This window comes from Mugil cephalus, chromosome 14, assembly GCF_022458985.1.
Source record: "Mugil cephalus isolate CIBA_MC_2020 chromosome 14, CIBA_Mcephalus_1.1, whole genome shotgun sequence".
Classification (NCBI taxonomy): domain Eukaryota; kingdom Metazoa; phylum Chordata; class Actinopteri; order Mugiliformes; family Mugilidae; genus Mugil; species Mugil cephalus.
Genome location: NC_061783.1, coordinates 10045812 through 10067013, shown reverse-complemented (window position 1 = coordinate 10067013; position 21202 = coordinate 10045812). Strand labels below are relative to the sequence as shown.

Here is a 21202-nt window from a genome sequence, read left to right as displayed (position 1 = left end):
AAAATAATCACACTTGGGTGTTGACAAAGCTTCCTTTTTTTCTGCCTCTTTGTCACATGAATTTCTGTGCTTTAGGTGGTGTCTGTTGACTCCTACGTGACTGACTCAACTATTTACACTGAGCTTCTTTTTTTAAGAGGAAATAAAGACAGAAAATTCATTTGGATAAGAGGCTGAAAACCTAAAGAATCTATCCATTTATGTGCATTTAGCTGTGTTTGTTAGGCTTGTATAATGCATGCAAATCAAACTTTATTTCTCTCACTGCACAGTTCCATCCTCTAAACTCCTCAAGGCATCTATCTGGTCCTCAAACCACACTCTGTGAACCGCTAATTTGAACACACAGCACAGAGCAGAGCTCCTTGACCCTCTCCACCCCACCCTGAAAGCCCGTTGATGAACAATGAGCAGCCAGGGAAGTTACAGTAGCTGTGTGTTGGTATTTATGCCAGACTGCAGCTCTCTCTGAATCCCCCTCCTCTCCGCGCAGCAGATTATCGGACCAAACCATTGCATTGCAGTTCAGGTTTTAACACCTGTCACATGAGGCTTTACATTTGGAAATCGCCGGCTATCGATGCAGCTGAGCAAGTTTACTTTACAACCCTGCAGACGATTATCGGACACTGGCGTCCTGCACACGCTGCCACAGTGCAGCTCTCTGTGAGATGTGCTGCCAAATAGCACCGACACCCCTATTGTGCGACTGGCAGCATCACCCACTGCCTGCAATGGCGTTGGAGCGGCTCTAGTATGTCCGAGCGTTTCTGTAGTGGCGATTCCGTCCCAGACTATTCATCATCGAGGGAGAGAAATGTTATTTGCGAAAGATTTCTGCAACCAGAGCCCGGACATTTGCTACAACTTTATCCTCCGGATTGCGTTTTTTTATTTATGTCAAGCGTCCAACGAAGCCGGAGCCATGAATGTAAGTCTTTTGTTTTTGTAACAGTGAGGCAACACCGCTGTGGTTTGTGGTTAACAGTTAACTTCAATTTTTTTTCTTCCTTTTTTTTTTGTGCAGTCACTCAGAAAGATCAGTCGTTGGTGCATTGGCTCTTGTAGAAATGCACGAAAAGAAAAATGGAAATAAATAAATGTCAGCGACGTGGGAAGAGGGGAAACCTGAGCTGTCATGCTCTGTGCGGTGTGGCTGATGTGCGCCTGTTTGTCTGATCCCACTGGCACAACCTTAGAGCCTCAGTTTCATCTTCCATCTTTCACCTCTAATATTATTGTCTTTTGTTGCGATATCCTCGCGCAAGTTCAGAATAACACAAGGATTTCACATAGGTGTTAATACTGAGCAGCAAGGGTCCAGCATGGTGAATAATGAATATTGAACCAGCACATTTTAGTCACTGCTGCTCCTGCTGCTGCTGCTGCTGCATCTTTACCATCCAGTCTGGGGGTTATTGCACAACTTAGGTTAATGGATTCTCCGTGTTCAGGATGAATGTTTCTTTTTTTTTTTTATCCCAGCTTTATTGTGTCATGTTTCATCCCCTCTTTGTGGTATGAATTTCCAAATAGGATTAAACGTTAATGGCTGCAGGTATGGAATATTTAACAGCGTTGCCACCCAGTCCTAACCCAATATTATTGCAACGTGGGCAGAGGCTTTTCATTAAATGGACGGTAATATTTTCTCTGTACAGTAAAGGTTGTAGGGCTACATTTGAGGGCTGCCGTGTAGTAGCAACCACCTTCATGTCAGTGATGCTTCAGACAGAAAACAAAGGGCAACAATATTTCCCACAGGATACACATCATCACCAGAGTGCTTTTAGAGTCCAGTAGGCTTTCATAACTACAGAAGATCTCTTGTACTAAGAGCTTTTATACCACACATCAACATCTCTGATTCATTTTGCCGCCTTTTTAAGTGTTGCAATTTTTGATTGTAAAGTGCCACTTCCAGTTTCTATGATGTTTTTCTTATTGTTGTGTGCTTGCTTAATGTGACATCATGAAGTGTCTGTCTTTATAACATCTCTTTTCATCCCCGCAGGTGCGACGAGCCTGAAGGAACAATAACCTCACCTGGTTTCAGATTAAGTGGTGCTGCAGTAGGTCAAACTAGACTCCTAACTCCTACGCTTTAATGAGGCCAGAGCGATGCAGACATCTCCTCTGAATCCAAAGACATCATCATGCTGAAGACGGAGGCCTCGGGGGAGAGGACCAGCCTCCGGAGTGCCTCCCCCCACCGAAATGCCTACCGGGCTGAGTTTCAGGCACTCAAGAAGGCCTTTGACCAGCCTCGGATTGATGGAGACTCGAAGCCTAAAGATCTTGAGCGGGTGAAACAACCTAGGGGCCGCCAGTATGGCAGCCATGTCAGTCGCATTAAGGACATGTTCATGCAAATGGGCTCAGAGACTGCAGGAGCTAAGACGAAGCGTCGTGAAGATTCCTCGCCACAAAAGCTGGTAAAGCCCACCAACTTCATCAATAAGGCTGATGGATCTGTTATAAAACTCCAGCATTCCTCGTCAGCTGATAGGGTTGGAGGTGCTGGGGCAAAGTTTTCTGAGACCAGGAAGCTATTTGAACAACAGTCACGTGACCAGTCCCAGTCACCGGTCTTTCCCTACGGTCGCGATAAACGGGGTTCTCATGAACACCTTGATGACTGGCGAGGGGCAAGGTCCAACCGAGGAAGTACTGACTCCTTGGACTCACTGTGCTCCAGAACCGAGGCGTCCTCACCGACTGTCAGTCAACTCAGTGCTGTTTTTGAAAATGCCGACCACCAGAACCAGGGTGCTTCCTACAGAGGAGTCAGCCGCCGAGCCCTCTACTCACCTGACGGATTCCAGCGTAGCGGAGGCGATCTCAGTGAGGACGATTCACGTCAATCTCCAGTTCGTGGAACCCACCGGAACCGGGCAGGGGGCAAGTTTCCCACATCCTCGTCTTCTGAGGACCTCTTGAGTCCCAGTCCTGTTCCAGAAACTTCAGAACAAAAAACAAAGGCTCCGCAAGAGGAAGGACTGCAGGAGACTACTAAAGGAGACAGACAGCATTTGTCTGGTGCCACCACCAATGGAAACCAGGTTAATGGGTCTTGCGAAGAAGAAGAAGAAAAACCTTCAGACGTAAGGAAACATATTGACGAGGTAGACATCTCCAAAGCTTCGAAACCTACACATGGTGCTCTAATTACCAATAAGGCTTTTGAAGATGCCACTCCTGAACCGCTGCCGACCCCAACTACACCTAGTGGGGGGAACCAAGAGAACAGGGACATTTCAAAGGAAGACAAGCCATCTGAATCCCCCAAGGACCACGAGGAAGACCCTGACGAGGAATACACTGGGAATGAGCGGGTGATTTTTAATGCAGATGGGGACGCCTGTTACCAGGGTTGGGGGGAAAGCTGCACGGATCCTGAGGATGACCTCTACGGCGACGATGAGGATATTGTCTATGACCCAGGCTCCGACTTGAACGAGATTCCTGGTCTGCCGGAAGAAAACAAAGAGGACATCCCTCCAAAGAGGAAGATACGCTTCAGCACTGCTCCAATTACAGTAAGCTGAATGCTCCACAAAAGTGTTGTGGAAGCCTAAATTGTGTAAACACTCTGAACACAATCCAACATAAAAGCCCTAGTGCAGCGCTTATCAAAAGTAGGTTAAAATAACAAAGAACTAATATTGTGTTTAGAGCTTCTCTTTCGTGGACTTGTATGTGAGGTTACTGTTGGACTACTCATAGCGGATGCAATTATTTGTGCGTACATTTTTATGAGGTTATACTATCCTGATACATTTTTTGACCTTTTTCTATATAGGAGACAAAATTACACGTTGTTAGATTTTGTAGGTGTTGCTGTGCAGCAGTAAAGGTTGAAGCTGTTTTGTGATGCAGAGCTTGGGGGTCAAAGCTTTGCCCTCTGGGAATTTGACATGTTTATGAACAGAACATCTGTGCATGTGTTAGTCATGCTGGTTCTGCACCCACACAGTTTTCACACAAGAAATTGTGTTTGTTTTTTTCTCAAGCAGGATCGCCTCTTGCTTTTAAAATCATTTGTGCAACTGTTTGATGAGGATATTTTGCTTGTAATTATGGCAGAGTTTTCCCAAATTTGAAAGCTATGTGTATATTTGACATTTAGTTTAGAGTGCGTGTTTCACACATAACCTTGTTGTGTTACATAGCAAGGTTACTGTTAAACTTACAGTGTTGCCAGAGATGATGTGCATTGCGCCGGGTTTTTACAGGGGATGGAAAGCATCTAAGGTTCCTGCTCATGGTCAAAGGTAATAGTTTCTGTTGTTAATGTCCAGTTGTAAGAGTTTCATTTTCCTTCACAATTCTTTGTTTTGGTTAATAGACTAATCTTTATCCTAACATTTGTAACGTTCGTTTCATATGCCGTGGAGTATTTTAGTGGTGTTTTCAGTGGTGAGTTGGGCACAATGCAGGCAGTGTTGTTTGCGGATTCACGAGATGGATTTGGAAGATTATAGCAAATATTTTTCATTCTTTATCCCCAAGTATTTAGAGCTAGTCAGCTTAACATTTGCGATAGTAAACAACATGCTTTACATTTCCCCTTTCTGTTTATCAGTTTCATGCAGTATGTGAACGAAGGGTCATTTTACTTTTGAGATTTCCAACCTGTCGACATTTAACCTTCATGTTATCGCCAGTGTATGGTTTTAAATACAATATATTATGAGCACATGTGTGGAAGATGGAACATTCCACAGGTTGTGACTACATCCTATTACCATTATGAACATGCTTTAATGAACCAGAACAATTAGCCCAGTTATTCTGAGGAGAAAATATGATGTTCGCTCACTAATTATCCTGCACTGTTTCTACAGTGTGTGTCTCTTCGCTCTCTTCTCCTTTCCTCCCTCTTTGGATCCACCACACTAGCATGAGAACAATATTCTTATGTTATAGTAATAATCATTAATTTCTACTGTAAGTAGACCAGCACTAAATGCAACATGTATCTTATAATTGTCAGTGGATATCAACATAATCTATTTTTGAAGTTGAAAAATGGCTAATCTTGTCATTCAAGTTTAACTTAAACTACACACTGATAACGAGCACCACAGAGCTCGTTGTCCCATTTAGCTTGAACGGCAGAGAATATGCTCTGTGTCGTTGTCTGTCATTTCAAGGCTTCTGTTTTCCATGAAAAGGACTGACGCTCATTCATCATAAAGAATATTCAACAGAGACTCAGACCCCCACCTCTAACAAAGGCGCACACGCACAATTAGACATGCACCCCTCCCACTTCTCCATCACACGCCCCCCCCTTCTCTCAACACAAACAGGGTTCTGTCTTTTGTTCATCGTTGTAGTGAAAGACACTAAGCTGTTTTCTCAGCCCCGCACGAGTCCAGCTTGACCCCCGTGGGGGCGGAGACGGTAGTGAAAGACGGTCTTGAAAGAAAAAAAAAAAAACACAGCCGTCTTCTAATCTAATACTTTAGTTTTCCCTCCTCTTGCTGTAATATTTCCTGCTTGTCTTGTCCTGTAAAGCAGATAAATCAGTCCAGAATCCCAGCTTTGAAAACTTAATTAATTTAGAAATCTTCATGGTGGCTACGGGGAAAAGATGATTTAGGGGCATTTGGTAAACATGTGCACTGACCTCTACTTGAGAAGGTCCAGATATTGAGTTTGGAAATCTAGTTTTTGGCAGCATGGCTGTTTAGGAAGCTGAGTCTGTTTTTTTTTTTTTTGTTCGCCACCTCAGTCTGGACTCACAATTATTGGCTGGATAGATGTAAAAAATAAATAAAAAAGAAGGTGTTATGTGTGCTTCAGGATAAATTGTATTAACTTTACAAGCTTTTGATTTAACTAGGTTATCACCAAAACCTTTTTTTCTTTTTTTTTCAAAACTAATAACGTTCCTGTCAGCCTCCGCTAAAATAAGAAAGCTTTACTTTACTGTTTTGGGTATAATGATGAGAATTCTTATCGTGCTGCGTTTGCTGTGCCGGTGGTAAGTACAGCCTGCTCCTTCTACGGCTGTAATCTCCAGCTGTAACATCCTCACTGACCCAGTGAGAAGTGACTACTTTGCGCGACCAGAGGATAAGGCACGATGCCTTCCAGAAGACACTGACCTACAGAGGAGAATTAGGTCTTGTGCTGATTTTATCCGTGGCATTCGTGCCTCATGTTCGCTTGCGCTCTTGTGTGGCATATATATAAATCGGTTAAAGCGGATTCGGTTCTGCCGCGCTTTAGATGCGCTCTTGTCAAATTTGTGTGTGTTCGTGAAGCTGAAAAGATGTATGTGCGCCTTGAATGAATCACCGGCATCTCAGCCGGTGTTCACTTCCCCTGTCTGCTTCTCTTAGGTTTAAAATTCTGCAAAAAGTCTGTTAACCGTTGTAGATTTCTTTGTCAGTCTGCACACCTGGAGTTTGACAGAGCAAGTCTGCTACATCTGTCTGCTGCCTGCAGTGTCAATCTCTTCTTTGCGAACGGCCTTCATGTCACATTTTAATGACACCTTTTGTGCCTGTAGAGCATTTCATCTCAATAGAATACAGCTGATGTGGCGAGTGGACCACCAATTAAACAGCCAGTGGAGTAGCTGTGTGATAACCCCCTCCATTCTGCGTGCTGCCTTCTTCACTGTGTCAGAGATGGAGTTTTGCCCATTAGATTCAGCTGCTGCACTCTAGCATGGATCAGAGCTCAGAGCAGTGTGGCTGTTGTTATCTTTAGCCTCGTGCGTTTGTCTGAATGCCTTCAACTACAGTAGATGTTTTGACTGGCGTGTTTTCCTGCTGCCTGGATGCGGTGGTTGCTCCTATTTGTTTTCGGTGGAGTGTAACAATCTCTGTCTGGAGATTTAGTTACTTTAGTTATTTTTCAAAAGACATGATGGTATGCACAAGATGTGAACACATCCGCTGGAGGCAGCGGATGTGTTCATACTTCATACTCGCGGATTAGACATTTAGAAAAAGCAGCCTGCGCGCATTTTCTGTGTGTACCTCCACCATATGTCTGCATCTCGGGCCGCGGTGTGTAAAAACCAATTCACGCACTCGTCTTGCACTGCGCTGGAGCACGAAAGGACATGCAGACAAACTTGCTGATGCAGAAAAAAAAACAAAAAAACAGAGAAAATACCGACTTTCATGCCTCTTAGTGCCGCTCCTCAGACTTGTCAGGCATTAAGAGGTGGTTATTTCTCTCGGGGATTCAGGAGCTCGTTTATCTACGGTACATGACAGCGGTGGCTCCCAGCTTTTTGTCGGGATATCGTTTCTGTCTTCCTGTACATGACAGTTTATCCAGCGATGTTGTTGTGTACACGGATCAGCTGTAAACACGCGCGAGTCCAGTTGCATCCTTATCTGGGGCATCACCTAATACAGTCGTGTGGGGCCAACTCGCATCAGAGAGGCCGGGAACTTCCTGATCGCGTTGTCCGACAAAAGGATATAATATTCTAATATTAAATTAGGTGATATTGGGATATTATATGTTGCAATACAATACTGATGTTGATGGTATTATGTGTAACAGTGCTGCTCGGCTCATGCTGACACGGATTTTGGCAGCGTCTTTTCTAAGCCACAGCATTGCTGCAGCTTGGTGTCTTACAGTATAGATTTTTCAGTTGTAGACATATTATGTGTTTTCCAATGTTGAGGTTCTACAAAACCTCAAATCTGTCAGACTGAAAAAAACTGCTGCTTAATGGTATTCTGCTCTGAAGTTTCCGTGTCTGCGCACATCTCAATTCAACCATGTGACCTGGGTGAAGCTTCCTCATTATGCAACCTGTGGTTAGTTGAAATGGAAGAGTTCAGAGTTTTGTTGCATGAGATGTCCAACGCGCTGTGACAGCAGCTACATAACAGCTGGTGTTTTTAGTTAGATGGGCGAAATCAGGGGATGAGATCTGTCAAGTTTACACGTCGGTAAAGCTTCTTTTGGGGAGGCTGTATCTTACAAGATAACTTGACAAAATGTCTGGTCGTGAACTTGCATGGCCTTTGCATCAGGAGGTCGCCATAAATAATGCTCGGTATCATTCCGTCCAAAACGTCACATGAAACGCGTTCCTGCGTCGCAGTCCTGCCGTCAATGGAAAAACGAATCCTCGTGACTCCGAGAATTTTCCCTTCCTCTCGCGTCTCCGTCAGGACCATCCACGCTTGGGGTGTTGGGTGCGGGCTCGTGTGCGTATCTGTGCGCACGTACAGCTTGGTCGCTCCATTATTAATGCGGTAGTGTTTTTTGTTTTCTTGTTTCGGTGCCACCCGATCCTCCCCGGAGGGATGCATTTTTAATGATCCAGGAAAGGTGAGACGTGCCTTGAGGTTTTTGAGGTTGGTCATTTATCACGCGGCGCACTTTGTTATGAGCCATCATCCGACCCCCACCTATCCAATCTGGTCTCATGCTAATGATATTATCTAAGTGCTGTCAGTTTTTATTGCTGTATTAAACAACGCAGAACAGAGTGTCTCAGCGACACAATGTTCTCTGTGTTTGCTAAGCTTGTGCTTAGGAAGAGTCACACCAATGAACCGTCCCCGTGGTCTTGTACTGTATGTAATGCGTCAGAAACACAACTAAACTGAAGTAATACAAACGCTGTCAAATGTAAGGCTGATTTTCTTGCTGTCCAAGGTCATTTTAGGAATCTGTGCCACTGTAACAATAGCACAGATCGCACAGAAGGGTTATTATGCTTTGCAGAAACATGGCCCCACACTCTGCCCAGTCATTACTGCAGCCTAATGAATTACATAGCATAGCAAGTGGGTGCGCTGTAACAAGCAACATGTTGTGTTGCTTCTGATCACTGCCTCCCACTCAGCACTCACTGTATATGGTAATACACTCTTCCCCCTTTTGAGCTGGCCCCTCTCTCTCTCTCCCTCTCCCTCCGTCTCTGCGTCCTTTATTTGGCTCGGTTGTCCATGGAAGCCCTGGTGCCCAGGGTTGTTGTTCCGTGGCCGACGACAAAGCCCAAACTGAGCTCGCTCATATTAAATGAAAGCGCAACTCTGAAATTAAATCTTAATCACATTTCCGAGAGAATATTTTGCCAGTGCTCTTCTTTCAGAGATGTACCTCCTCTTATATGCAAGTCAAGTAAGTTTAAAAAAAGAACTGCTGACTTATGCTGCTGTGGCATTCCCTCTTAGTGTCACTTCCTCAGGGGTCACGCATGACAAGCGGACCAAAGGGGTCAGCAATAGATTCACTGTAAAGTCGTGTTTTCGGTTAGTTTTCTCTCGTTTTCAATCTCTGACTCTATATATCTGTCAGTCACAGTCTGTCTTTTGCAAGACATTCATTTATTTCCATCATCAGACACTTTCTCCGGCACCTGCCAGCTCTCCAGCCCGGTGTTATATGTGTGTGTGTGTGTGGGCGACCACTGGTAGAAGTAATGGAATGCTAATGTCCTGAGGTGTCGCAGCCGACCAAGCTGTGTGTGTGTGTGTGTGCTAGGCTGTAGTTAATGCACTGCAGAGTATTCTGGGTTTGTGTCACAGTAGAAGGAACATTTCTCCTGGGCTTTTCCAGTCTCCTATTGCCCCGGGCCGCGTCCAGTGCCTGGAAGGCGCAGGGCGGGTCACATCGTTGGCACGAACACACCAAAGGCAGTTTAATACCATCAGAGGCTGTTTGCTGGGATTGGGCGCCGTGCCATGCCATCTCTAGGCAGGGACTCAGACGACCCCGGAGCAAATTACCTCTGGCCCTAGCCCACTCCTTTTTTTTTTTTTTTTCATTTTCTTTTTCTTTATTTCTGTCTTATTGCCTCTTTCACTCTTCAATAGCCTCAGTGTCTCTGCAGCTCTAACCCATGAATCATATGACTCATTCTGTCTCTCTCCCTTGCTCAGTGGATATTATCTTCATTTTAATTTATTTCTGCTCCATTTTCTCAGCGTCTCGAACATTTCTGCATCTCCACATCCATGCCCCCCCCTCTCTGGTCTCTTCCACTTTACCTTATTTTACTGCACTGTTTGTGACTTTAGTTCGGCAGCATCCCCTTCCATTGTCCTTCAGCGTGTCTCAGTATTAGCCACTGGCTAATCTCTCACCATCATGGGAGCCATTAGGACGGCCCAGCAGCTACCTACTACAGAGTGACTAAGGTTGCTCAGGGGTGTCGATCAGCAGAGCAGTCAGTGACGTATATCTTGATTCAGCACATATAAATCTTTAATAATTTCTTAGGCACTTTAATCCAAGGGATGCAAGCTGCCTGGCAAAGTTGTTCAAACTGCCAACCCTGTTATTAGTGGATGACCTAACCCACCTCCTGTGTATGCATGCTTACATCTACACACATGTACCTGCGATGGCACATACATATACTGCACATTCACCCCGATAAAATATCTGATAAAAATCTGCGTTCTCCGCGCACACACACACACACACTCCATCTACGAAGTGAGAGGCTCTGCTGAAGTCAGTGGTTTACAGTATCCGAGCATCTGCACATCTATCACAGCAGCATCTACACGGGAGCCAAAACAAACTTCTTTTCTGCTGCCGTGAGGCCTGCAGATAAGAGCGGAGTGCCTCCCCGAGCCGAGCTAGAAGCGCTGCCTGGTCGACTCTTATCTCGCAGCAGTTTGGTTGTTGAAAGTTTGTTAAATCACTCTCGAGTTTGGCGTCAGGAGCATCGATAAAATAACAACAAAAGGGAGAGGGTGTGATACAGTTTTATATAGTTAAGACAGAGCAAAGAGATGGACTTTCAAGTTTCAGATCTCAGAGAAGGAGACGTGTGTGATTGATTGTGTGGTAAAACAAAAGTTTAAAGGTTAGATGATCGTTCACATGGATATGGGAAACAGTTTTATGGAAGTAATTCACTATTATAGCCATCCCAATATGATATTTTGTGGGGACGCTCTTTTTGTTATTCAAAGCGGGGCGTTAAGGTTAAAAGTAAGCGCAGGCAAGTGTTGAAGACTGTACTGTATTTACATGTAAATGATTGCGTGTTTTGTTAAATCCTTCAAAAGGCCCTTTCACTTCAACTCCAGAGGGGCAGCACACGAGGAGGCGGTCCATTATACTCCAGTCTACTTCCATTTTTAGTGGCTGTCCTTGTGTGAAGCCTCTTCAATAGAAACTGAATTACAATGGAGCATAATGACATGCCTCCACTCGATCCGCATGCACCCGCAAGTGAAAATTTGTGATGTCTGCTCATCGTGATATGATGAGGATATGGATTTCAAATAAGTATTGGGAGATAATTGCGGATGACCGCTCTTTCCAGGGGTCAGCTCATTGTATTATGTGAGTCAGCGTATTAATGTGTGGCCAATTTTGTTCAGTTTTTATTTCGTCTGTTGAGTCCCAGCATAGAGGAAACGATGCGAACATCCTGTGAAAAGAAAATGAATTTTCGCGGCCGTTTAAATGTCTACAGCGTTTGGGTTCCACAGTATTAGAGTGTGCACCTATTCCCTGAAGCAGATCCGACTCTGCCCCCAAATTGTCTCGACTAGCTGCTGCCAGATGCTCATCCGATCTTAGGCTGTTGTCATTTTTCAACTCCATATAGTAATAAAAGCAGCAGGCAGCAATATCCTACTATGCTGCCAAGGTCAAACACACTCTCACACAAGAGAAGATCATGTCCGTCTCTATTATGAACCTTTCCCCCCGTTCTTACTCCGTGCTTCTTCCAGTCCTTTATTTGCCAGTAGAAAATCCACTTATTGTCAGAAAGCAAGATGTTTTTATTTATCTGTGTTAACATTTTGCTCAATTGTGACTGAACAAGTTAGAGGGATCAGTTATTAGTCTGCACTTGCTGACCTTTACATTTCACCACACTCTTCTACCTCCCCTATTAGACAATTATTTGACGCGTTTCTTTAGTGTTTACACCGACTGTTTTCTTGTTTCTTGCTATGAAATCACTTGTAAGTTTGGATGGAGTACTGGTATTTTTTCTTTCTTTTTACTCGTTGCCTTGTGGGTAAATGCTTTGCTTTTCCTGATTCAGTCTGTCTCTGTTTATCTCTCACTCTCTTTCCTCCTGTCCATTCTAATTTCCCTTGTGCACCCTGGTTCATTTTTCCTGCCACTCTCTCTGTCAGTCACCGTTCCCCTCTCGTCCGTCTCCTGCCTTTCCACTCCCTGCGTCTCTCAGATTCGAGTTCCTCCTCCTGCCATTCACTTACCTTTTCCCTCCATGTCTTCAGTGCCTGCCTTTCTTCACAGACTCACTCTCATCTGTCCTCATCTTCCCTCGTGACCTCCCCTGTCCCTCCTTCTCCTTCTCTCCCCCTCTCTTTGACTGACCGCATGCTAATGTGTTTGTGAATAGCGCACATTGACTGAGAGAAGCCATTACAGAATGTACTGACCGGCGATCGTTACATCGCATCCGGGACGTCCAGGACGGCGCAAGTGCTGGTGCTAGCATTTGTCAGCAGCGCCCGCGCTCCTCCTGTTGAGTGTTGGTGCTTTTACATCCCTGTGATTCTGCGCACAACGTTACGCACGCGTGCGTACGCATGTGTGAGCGTATTTATCTGCGCCCCTGCGCGCACGCGACTGTTAATAATGCACAGCTGCTGATCACACTGAATGATTGATGACGGGGAGGTCATGGGTGGATCTCACGCGAGGATTGCGCGGGGGGGAAGAATAAAAACCAACCCTGGCAGAGTCACGCTACATCAGTGTGCCCACGCTGTGCGTACAGCCGGCGCGCTGCCATCTGAAACAGGGGGCTGTTTATTTATTAACTGCGTATTGTGTAGCTGACAGCACAAATGTCTTGACTTCCACGATTTGAGAGCAGCAGCCCTCTTTGCTTGTTGTGCTGCCGTTCCGTCTCTGCGCACATGAACACGTGCGCTACATTCAGTAGCGCACGTGTTCAGAAATCTGGCTCCGGGCTTCAATCGATACATGCGATACAACATGACGCCTTATCGATCTGCGCCGCAGTCGCTGATGAGTAGCGTGCGATATTGCAGAAAGCTCGGGGTAATTGACGTCATTAAGCTCCACGTGTAATTGGCTGCTCGTGAACGCCGCGCTCGCAGGAGACGAGAGCACGTGGAAAATGCCTCTAGTATCTAATTTTTAATAATAGCAGCTGCAGTCGGCATGGGTGTGTAGGCGTCAAGACAGACAAGACAGCCAGCCATGCACACATGCCCACGGACGTATGCGCACCTATGGGTGCTCGTGCACCCCTTTCTAAAGATGCTAAAGATGAGACAAGAGCGCACACGTTCGAGTCAGATTGTGCACAGCTCTCTCCCCTCGCCCCCCTTGCAGGGAGCAGTGGGGGCGCCTGGTTGGGATGAGATGGGAAGTGACAGCTGACTCTTGCAAGGGGAGGAGAGGTTCCTACGAGGACCGTGCATCCCAGAGGAGGAGAGGAGCACAACCGTCCTCCATAACAACATTGCCGCTTGCTGTTGGTTAACGGCTTGTGGTTGAAGTTGTAGCTTTGTTCACCACACGTGGTAGATAATGCTTAAAAGAGGGGATCTCTTATTTACTCTCACTCATTGTCATGCAGGGTGGTGGAATTGTTCCTTTACCTTCAGAGCAACCGCTGTTATTATCACAAGAATGATTAGTCTAAAAATCAAAGCTGTTCCTAAGCTTAAATTCAAAGGTCTAAAATGAAATCCCATAATTTAATATAATTCTAATCAATGATTTCTAAAGTGGACCTCTGTTTTTAATTGCGGGTCTCGACATCCCTGTGCTTCCTTCCCAGGTGTTCAACACCTACTCCAACGAAGACTACGACCGACGCAACGAGGAGGTGGATCCGGTGGCCTCCTCCGCCGAGTACGAGTTAGAGAAGAGGGTGGAGAAACTGGAACTCTTCCCCGTGGAGCTGGAGAAAGGTGAGAAAGAAAGTCTACTGTAAGAACATCCTAATGCGGAGGTGGATCCTGTCAGTTTCCCGTTGTACCCAGTAGACAGAATCACCCACATGTGGGATGTCAAGTGTTACATTAAAAGCTTTTCTGCCTTCTTCACTCCACATTACGACTTAAATTTTGTATCCGATGCCTAGATATTAACAACACGTGTCTCTTATGTTGAGAGTCCTAAATAACGGCGCTACAGATGTTATTAAATCACACTAAATGGCACGGGAAGTGCACAGCGTCCTTATTTCCCTGTAGGAAGTGCAAAGGGGCGATAATGCATCTTTTCCACTTGTCTTGTCCTGTTGGGTTTTTGCTGTGCTGAAATTCAGCACGGCCAAGGCCTTAAAATAGAGTCACTCTACGCTGTAGGTTTCCACCATTCCCTCTCTTTTATGCAGCCTCACAGCTTGTGAATAATTGATGCAGGATAGGGATAAATGAAGGGAATTTCCCAACCAGCGTTTTTAGCGCATTTACTATTTAAATGAAAGCCTGCTCATGTGTTAACATTGATGGCTCTTCCTCCACTCAATTAGCAAATCGCTTAAGTTTTATTTGACTTTATTCATCTGCATATCATCACTGGAGGCCAGTTTGGTTTTTGACATATTAAATCCAAACTGATTTAAAACCGATTTAAACTGCGCTCTTTTAACGTTCCCAGATGAAGATGGACTCGGGATCAGCATCATCGGCATGGGCGTTGGAGCGGACGCAGGCCTGGAGAAGCTAGGCATCTTCGTCAAGACCGTCATTGAAGGTGGAGCTGCCGAGAGAGACGGCAGGTGAGAACATGTTTCCTCACCTTGAAGTGGGTCTGGAGAACGGTGGGCATGAAAGAGCGGCGCGTGCAGGCCCCGAAGTTGCACGTGTTTGTAGGAAAATGCGCACAATAGTTAATCTGCTATTTTGAATCTGTCACCCCTCCACCCCACTCTGTCTCACTAGCTCTCACACACACAGTCACACTCTGTCCCTGTCAGATTTAGCAGCAGGGGTCTGGATTAGATCCACTGGTGGAGGCACAGTCTGGGACATGGAGTCTTAAACATGACTGCATGTTTATGTGCGCTGATTATATAAGTGTACGTTACATCTCTTGGATTAGGTGTCAGTTTGCAGGAGTTTGTCTACAGAAAATTATTTTACTTTGTTCAGTGTGTTTTTTGTCTCCGTCCCTACGTGGTTTGTATGCATGTGTGATAAATAAAGTACGAACAGTTCAGAGTAAGCATAAGGGATAGAGGAGACGGCTGGCTGCATCTAAACCAGCTTCGACCGATTAGTGCATCCCCTATATATAAATCCATAAAAAAAACTGAGAGGCAGCTCCACTGCAGTGTTAAGTAACTTAAGCTCCTCATAAAAACTGGGAACTCTATTGCGCTAGAGTTGTTTGCAGTAGGTGCGTTTTCGTCGGGGATTAAATTATTTTCCGTGTGGCAGCCAAAGTTTCATTCTCGAGAACATGACAGTGAGATTAGTCAGCCAGCGGAGAGACCGCGCAGAGCGGCAGCGCAAATGAAGCAGCTTGTTCAAAAGTGAGAAAAAGTTGATTTGTAGTGAGACGACAGTTCCACCGACTCCGAAAAGTCTCGTTTCCCACAGTGAGCGGAGAAGCAAGTGTGAGAAAGTTGAACAGATCAGAGAAAGGCTGTCCTGAAGCTCAGGTTCAGTGGATCTGTGCGACCACACGTTGGAGACGTTTCCTCATTTATTTAAATGAAAAATGTTTTAAACATGGCCGCGCCTCAGTTCTCCACACTCTGTCTAACAAATGCTTGATTGTAATGTCAGGACTACTGCTCGACAAACCAAGCGTTGTTGCATTTTGTCCATGTTAGTATAATCTGTATCATCATAACTCGTAAATAAGCTTAATATTACTATAGTTATGGTAGCATTTAGCACATTTCTCAGCATTTAACCTTAGTTTGTTTAGCTTGTATATTTTAGAAGTTGCACAGATGCACTGTAGCTAAAGACCAAACTATATAGAAACTACAGTTTCCTACAGTCACAGAGTAGCCACATTCCTTTACTTGATTGAAACAGTTTTTTTCTTTCAGATGAGGATATTATTTTTGATTTTACTTTTTCCTCTTCAACCCCCATCAATTTGCCAGACAGCAAAACATTTTATAGAAGCAACTAAATCACAAGCACATTCTTTCCAATTACAAAATCTCAGCGGTTAAAAAAATGGTTTGTTTATTTTTGTTTGTTTTTTAGCTCTTTGGTTTGTTTTTGTAGTCTACATTATAAAGGCTCCTAAAAAGAAAAAAAAATCAAAGCAGCTAGAATCTAGAAAGAAAAGTGGCTAAGATGTGATATTTTTTTTCAGATTGCTCCACAGATGGTGAGGGTAATGTGAAGAATTGTTAAACTACAGTTTACTGTTGCAGACAGTTGGAGTCCACTTTAGCATCTTTGATTTTCTTCAGCCCACTCACTCATTGACACTGCCCGTTTATAAAAATCCATCTATTGTATTGAAACTATTGTAGGTTAAAGTGCAACCAGCAGCGTCACTGTCATCTTCACTGTTTGGATGATAGTTCAGTTCGTCTTGATGCAGTGCTCTAATGTTACTGAATCATCATATGGAAACAGAATGGTCCTTTATTGTGAATCAGTAGTTGTTCCTGCGTCGTCCTGGTGGATTTCACAATACGAGAGCGATAAACTAAAGGCTGGAGATATTAGCGTCTTGATGACAATAAATACTAGATAACTTTTGCCCACATATAATTACTCACACACACTGTCACTCAAACCCACTCAGGAGTCTGTATCCAGAATGTGATTTCCTTCTGTCATTACCTCTCCTACTGTAGGCCTTAATGGTCGGATGTGCATAAACACATTCAGATTGATAGACTTAACTGCGGGACACTGATTCATCTGGGGTCAGATGAGGGCTACAAGATGAAGGTGTGTTTGTTGTTGGCATAAATCTAGCTGTAAACCAGCCAGCCTTGGCCACGCACATTAAGATGTTAGAATCTGTGCAGGTCAGAAAAGTGTCAGCTCCCTGTCTATCTGTCTGTCTGTCATCTCCGATGCTTCTCTATACATCCACATGACAGATCTAGTTGATGTGTCACTGTCATATTACATCCTGCTCGGCAGCTGGTGTATATTGTGACGGGCTGGGACTGGAGCTGAAAGGACACTGGTTCTCGCATTAAAAAACGTATTTCATACATGTTGGCGCATGTATTGTAATGCAATATTTATTTATTTATTTATGTAACTGTTTTTCATTTTGGCATCCATGTTCGTCCATAACTTCAGAAACTTGAGCTGCATCATCTTTTAATTCACTCTTAAATAAATCCTTCTGTTAGGATTCCCTCAGGTATAAAGAAGTGTAATTCTAGATCACTCAAGTACGCTTTTAATAATACATGTCCCTTTAACTGTTTAAATTGGGCTTGTGGGTCCTTCATTTGTAGTTCCCTTGTGTAGATGAAGAAAATTTTAGCCTCCGTCGGCCAGTTTAATGTAATAGAAATGTGGTGAAGGGATGTGACGAGGTGTTATGAAATCGTCTGTGTTCATTGCTGTTGAACAGATCCGTGGCAGTCCTACATTTTCAAATATGTGCTGTTATTTCAAAAAGAAGCAGAATCTTTACAGAATAGAAAAGCGTTTCAGTGCAGAGGGCAAACAATATGCAGTATATTTGAAAAGTAATGAGTTTTTGTTTCGTTTAAATGTCGAAGACTTGACTAACAAACCAGATTTTAAATATTTCTCAGTTTGTTCTTTATGCAGATTTTTAAGTGAGTTTAAATTGGACGTCTCCTGGAAGTGATTTTTTTCATAATTCCTGTGAAATGAGAACTGATTCATAGGAGCTTCGTTTCAGTTCGAGAGCTTAGGTGACCTCTCCTTGCGTCCAGAACAGAGCAGAAAGGCCGGATGTGTTGTGGCCTAGGGCGAAAGGCTAGCCGCCCTCCATGTCCTCGTTAGCAAACGTTAGCTTGTTTTGAGCCTCATCTCTTCTGTCTCTTTGTTTGGCTGTAGTCTGGAACCATCACAAAGTCTGCCACTGTTATTATTTGGAAAATAGCAATGAATATACATTGCGTTCCACTCTGTTTGTCCCCTTTGTACCCTTTTTAGTAGATCTTCTGCATCAGTGTATATTTTGTTATTTTTTCTAACTACAAGGTCATTTATTGAGAAGGACATGGATTTCAGCTCACATGCACACACAGGTTAATTAAACTCAGTGAGATATTCATACTGTGATGCTGATGTGCCTCATTGGTGTTAAACGATGCTTTTACTGTGCGACAGGATCAAGGTGAACGATCAGATCGTGGAGGTGGACGGGACCAGCCTGGTGGGCGTCACCCAGAGCTTCGCCGCCTCCGTCCTCAGGAACACGTCAGGAGTGGTCAGGTGAGACGATCACACTATCAAAAAGTAATTAAAGGTGCGACGCGGAGTATTTGGACTCTCTAAATTGTCCTTCAAGTTCAGTCGTGATTGGGGACATCTGAGCAGCATACCAATAGTGTGAATGTCTCCACTCTGATGGCACAAAAGTTGATAAACAGCCACTTATGCAGCCATGCTCTGTGAGAAACGCAGCGTGTGACAAAAGTCTTGTGTGTTTGACAGTCGAGCAGTTTGGCAGAGGTCTGCTCAAAGCAGTGGGAAGCAGACAGGACACACAAGTACTTTCACACACACGCACACACGCAAACACTGAGCGTGGCAGGAAGGCTTTGATTTGGAAAGCCTGAGCTGTCCTTGGCAACTGTGTAAGCCTGACATCCCAGCTTTATTCTCGTCTTTCCCTTTTATTGCTATGGTTCAGTCTTGTCTTTTCTCCGTCTGCTTTATCACCTTTGTCTGTTATTGTCCTCTCCCTTTCTTTTTATTCTTCTTCTCTGTGACTATTCCTTCTAACATATTTCCTGTTTTTACACCTTTAGTTTCTTAGCCATGCCTCTACTCGCCTTAATTCCACCATATTAATTCATCCGTAGACACGCTACACATGGCGAGACACACACTACACAGCTGTTAAGTAATCCAGGGACCTCGGAGTGGGTTTCACCTCGGATCTGTGAAAAGATAGATGGGTGTGTGGAAAGTACAGTGGCCGGGGGAAAAGCTGGTAGCTGAACAAAGACATGTCCAGCTGTATCAGAGCAGACTGCTGGCTGGACACATGCTGTTTGCTCGACTAATATTGACAATGGAGGGTTTCCACACACCGGGATGTGGCTGTATAGGCGAGGCAGCTTTCAAAACCTACTGTCTATCACCTGCCCATTTTTAAAGCAAGTAAAAAACACAGCAGTGAGGAAAATAGTCAGCCCATAGTTCAGCTATTACATCTTTTTTAATGTACGACATGTTGAAATTACAGTCTCATAATAATATAGCAGGTTGGAATGATAATTCTCACCCCACAGACCAGTTCTCACTCGTTCACTTTTCCTCCATCGTATCTCACTCATTCCTCCTCCTCCTCCTCGGTAAATCCTTCCCTCACTCTGTCTGATCACCAGAGGTTTTATGGCCAACTGTCCTAGATTTGCCATTTTAGCTAAATTTAACCCTGACTTCCAGCAGCAAATCATCCAGGTTTTAGTCGGAAGGCTTCCCATCCCCTGTGACTCTAAAAAAAAAATGTTTTAAATGCTCCCCCACACACACACAGTGCTGCAAAATACCTCCAGATGTTAGACCTAATATCGGTCCATGTCCTGTAATGCAGCTTTATTGGCTATGATTTGTTTTATTGATTCAAGGCTTTTCATTGTCATTCCCAGACATGCAGTGCATACAGCATCAGCAAACTTAATAAACTGTGTAGTCTCAATAAAGATAAATCCAGCAAAATAAAATGTATGTTTAACTGTACAGATATCGCACACAATGTACAGGCTGTAGTCCTGTCACTATAACAGATTTTGCTGGATGATATATTGTCTCACAAATTAATAAACAAATTATTGATAAACGATATTAGTGTCAACATTATTTTGAGACCATTTTTCCAGTAATGTAATGATAATATGGTGTAATAATGCATTCAAAAGCAATAAACTTTTATTTCTCGAGTATTTAATATTGTACTTTCATATATCCTAAATAAATAAAATAAAAACTATAAGAAATAAAATGGACTCTAACGGCCTGCATTTCTTTTGTAATGTAGTGAACACTGCTCTCTGTGAGCACACACCATTTTGTACTGTTTACTTTATATCTACTTTGTCCTCAGTGAGTGTTGACTGTTGGGATAAAGACTCCTCTGCATCTCCACTGCAGTTGTTCTCGCACTGTTTTCTCAGTTGGGAAAACTGGACCGGATGGTCAAATGCGCTTGCAAGTTGGTTGAATTGCCTTTTTTCATTCCCTCTACTTTCAAACTAACACGACAAACTGGCTGTACTGTGTTAATAGGCTCACCTTGCTCATTCTGGTTGACTCACTGGGACTGTGGCATTTTGCTTTGAAATCATTCCTTTTGTTCCTATAAATTTCTGCTCGCTACCTTGCTCTCTGCTCCTCCTCACCGAGACAAAGAGAGCGGATGACTGACAGGAGGGTTCACTCCATTCATTCCTCTATGGTGCTGAGACCGATGCACAGAGTGAACCCTCCTGTCATCCGGCCTCTTTGGTAGAGAGAGACGAGGAAAACAAACATGCATGCGCGAGGCGATATATCGAGGCTGACAAAATTATTGGTTTCGTTTTCATTTATGGCGCGATTAATTGATGCATTGCTTTTCCTGACAGGCCTATATAAAGATATTGCGCATAACAATATTGCAAATGAAAAAGAGCTGCACCTGGCACATTATCATTGAGTGATAGTATTTGTGAGTCTAAGAACCTATTATTGAGCATATAATTGTTAAACATTGCACGTGCACATTGTCTTTAATGTAATGTAAAGGAAATAGAATTAGCACATTCCTACATTTATCTAAATGTCAACAAATCCCATGAAATGATAGACTGTTGTATACTGTTGTGACACAGTGCTTCATTGTTGTGCAAATGAAAACTCCTCCAGTACTCAGAACAAAAACAGTATTTTTTATTAATATATGTTAATATATATTTAATATATGTACTATATATGCTATAAAAAATAGTATTTTCATCTTACATGTCGTATTAAGGGTTTGTTTAATATACTCCATCCATATTTTTTATGTACAGTGAAAAGTCTAACTTTAAATATGATAAACACATGTCCACCATGTATCTATCTTCTGCTGTATGTGTGAACTTACGCTGACATCG

General features: G+C 43.8%; 1 protein-coding gene across 8 annotated transcripts in view; it reads left to right on the top strand.

Annotated features, from left to right (window-relative positions):
* The window catches only part of ppp1r9a (protein phosphatase 1, regulatory subunit 9A), a 46634-nt gene that overhangs the window by 4858 nt on the left and 20574 nt on the right, over positions 1–21202 (top strand). For 2 of the 8 annotated variants that reach the window (XM_047605307.1, XM_047605302.1), the window contains exons 1-5: positions 427–931; positions 2015–3539; positions 13754–13886; positions 14581–14701; positions 18225–18329. In XM_047605307.1, coding sequence (XP_047461263.1) covers positions 2157–3539; positions 13754–13886; positions 14581–14701; positions 18225–18329 — 1742 coding nt within the window. In that variant the 5' untranslated portion in view covers positions 427–931; positions 2015–2156. Of the gene's footprint in view, positions 1–426; positions 932–2014; positions 3540–13753; positions 13887–14580; positions 14702–18224; positions 18330–21202 lie in introns of those variants that run through there. The other 6 variants (XM_047605306.1, XM_047605303.1, XM_047605300.1 and 3 more) reach the window with 5 other exon arrangements.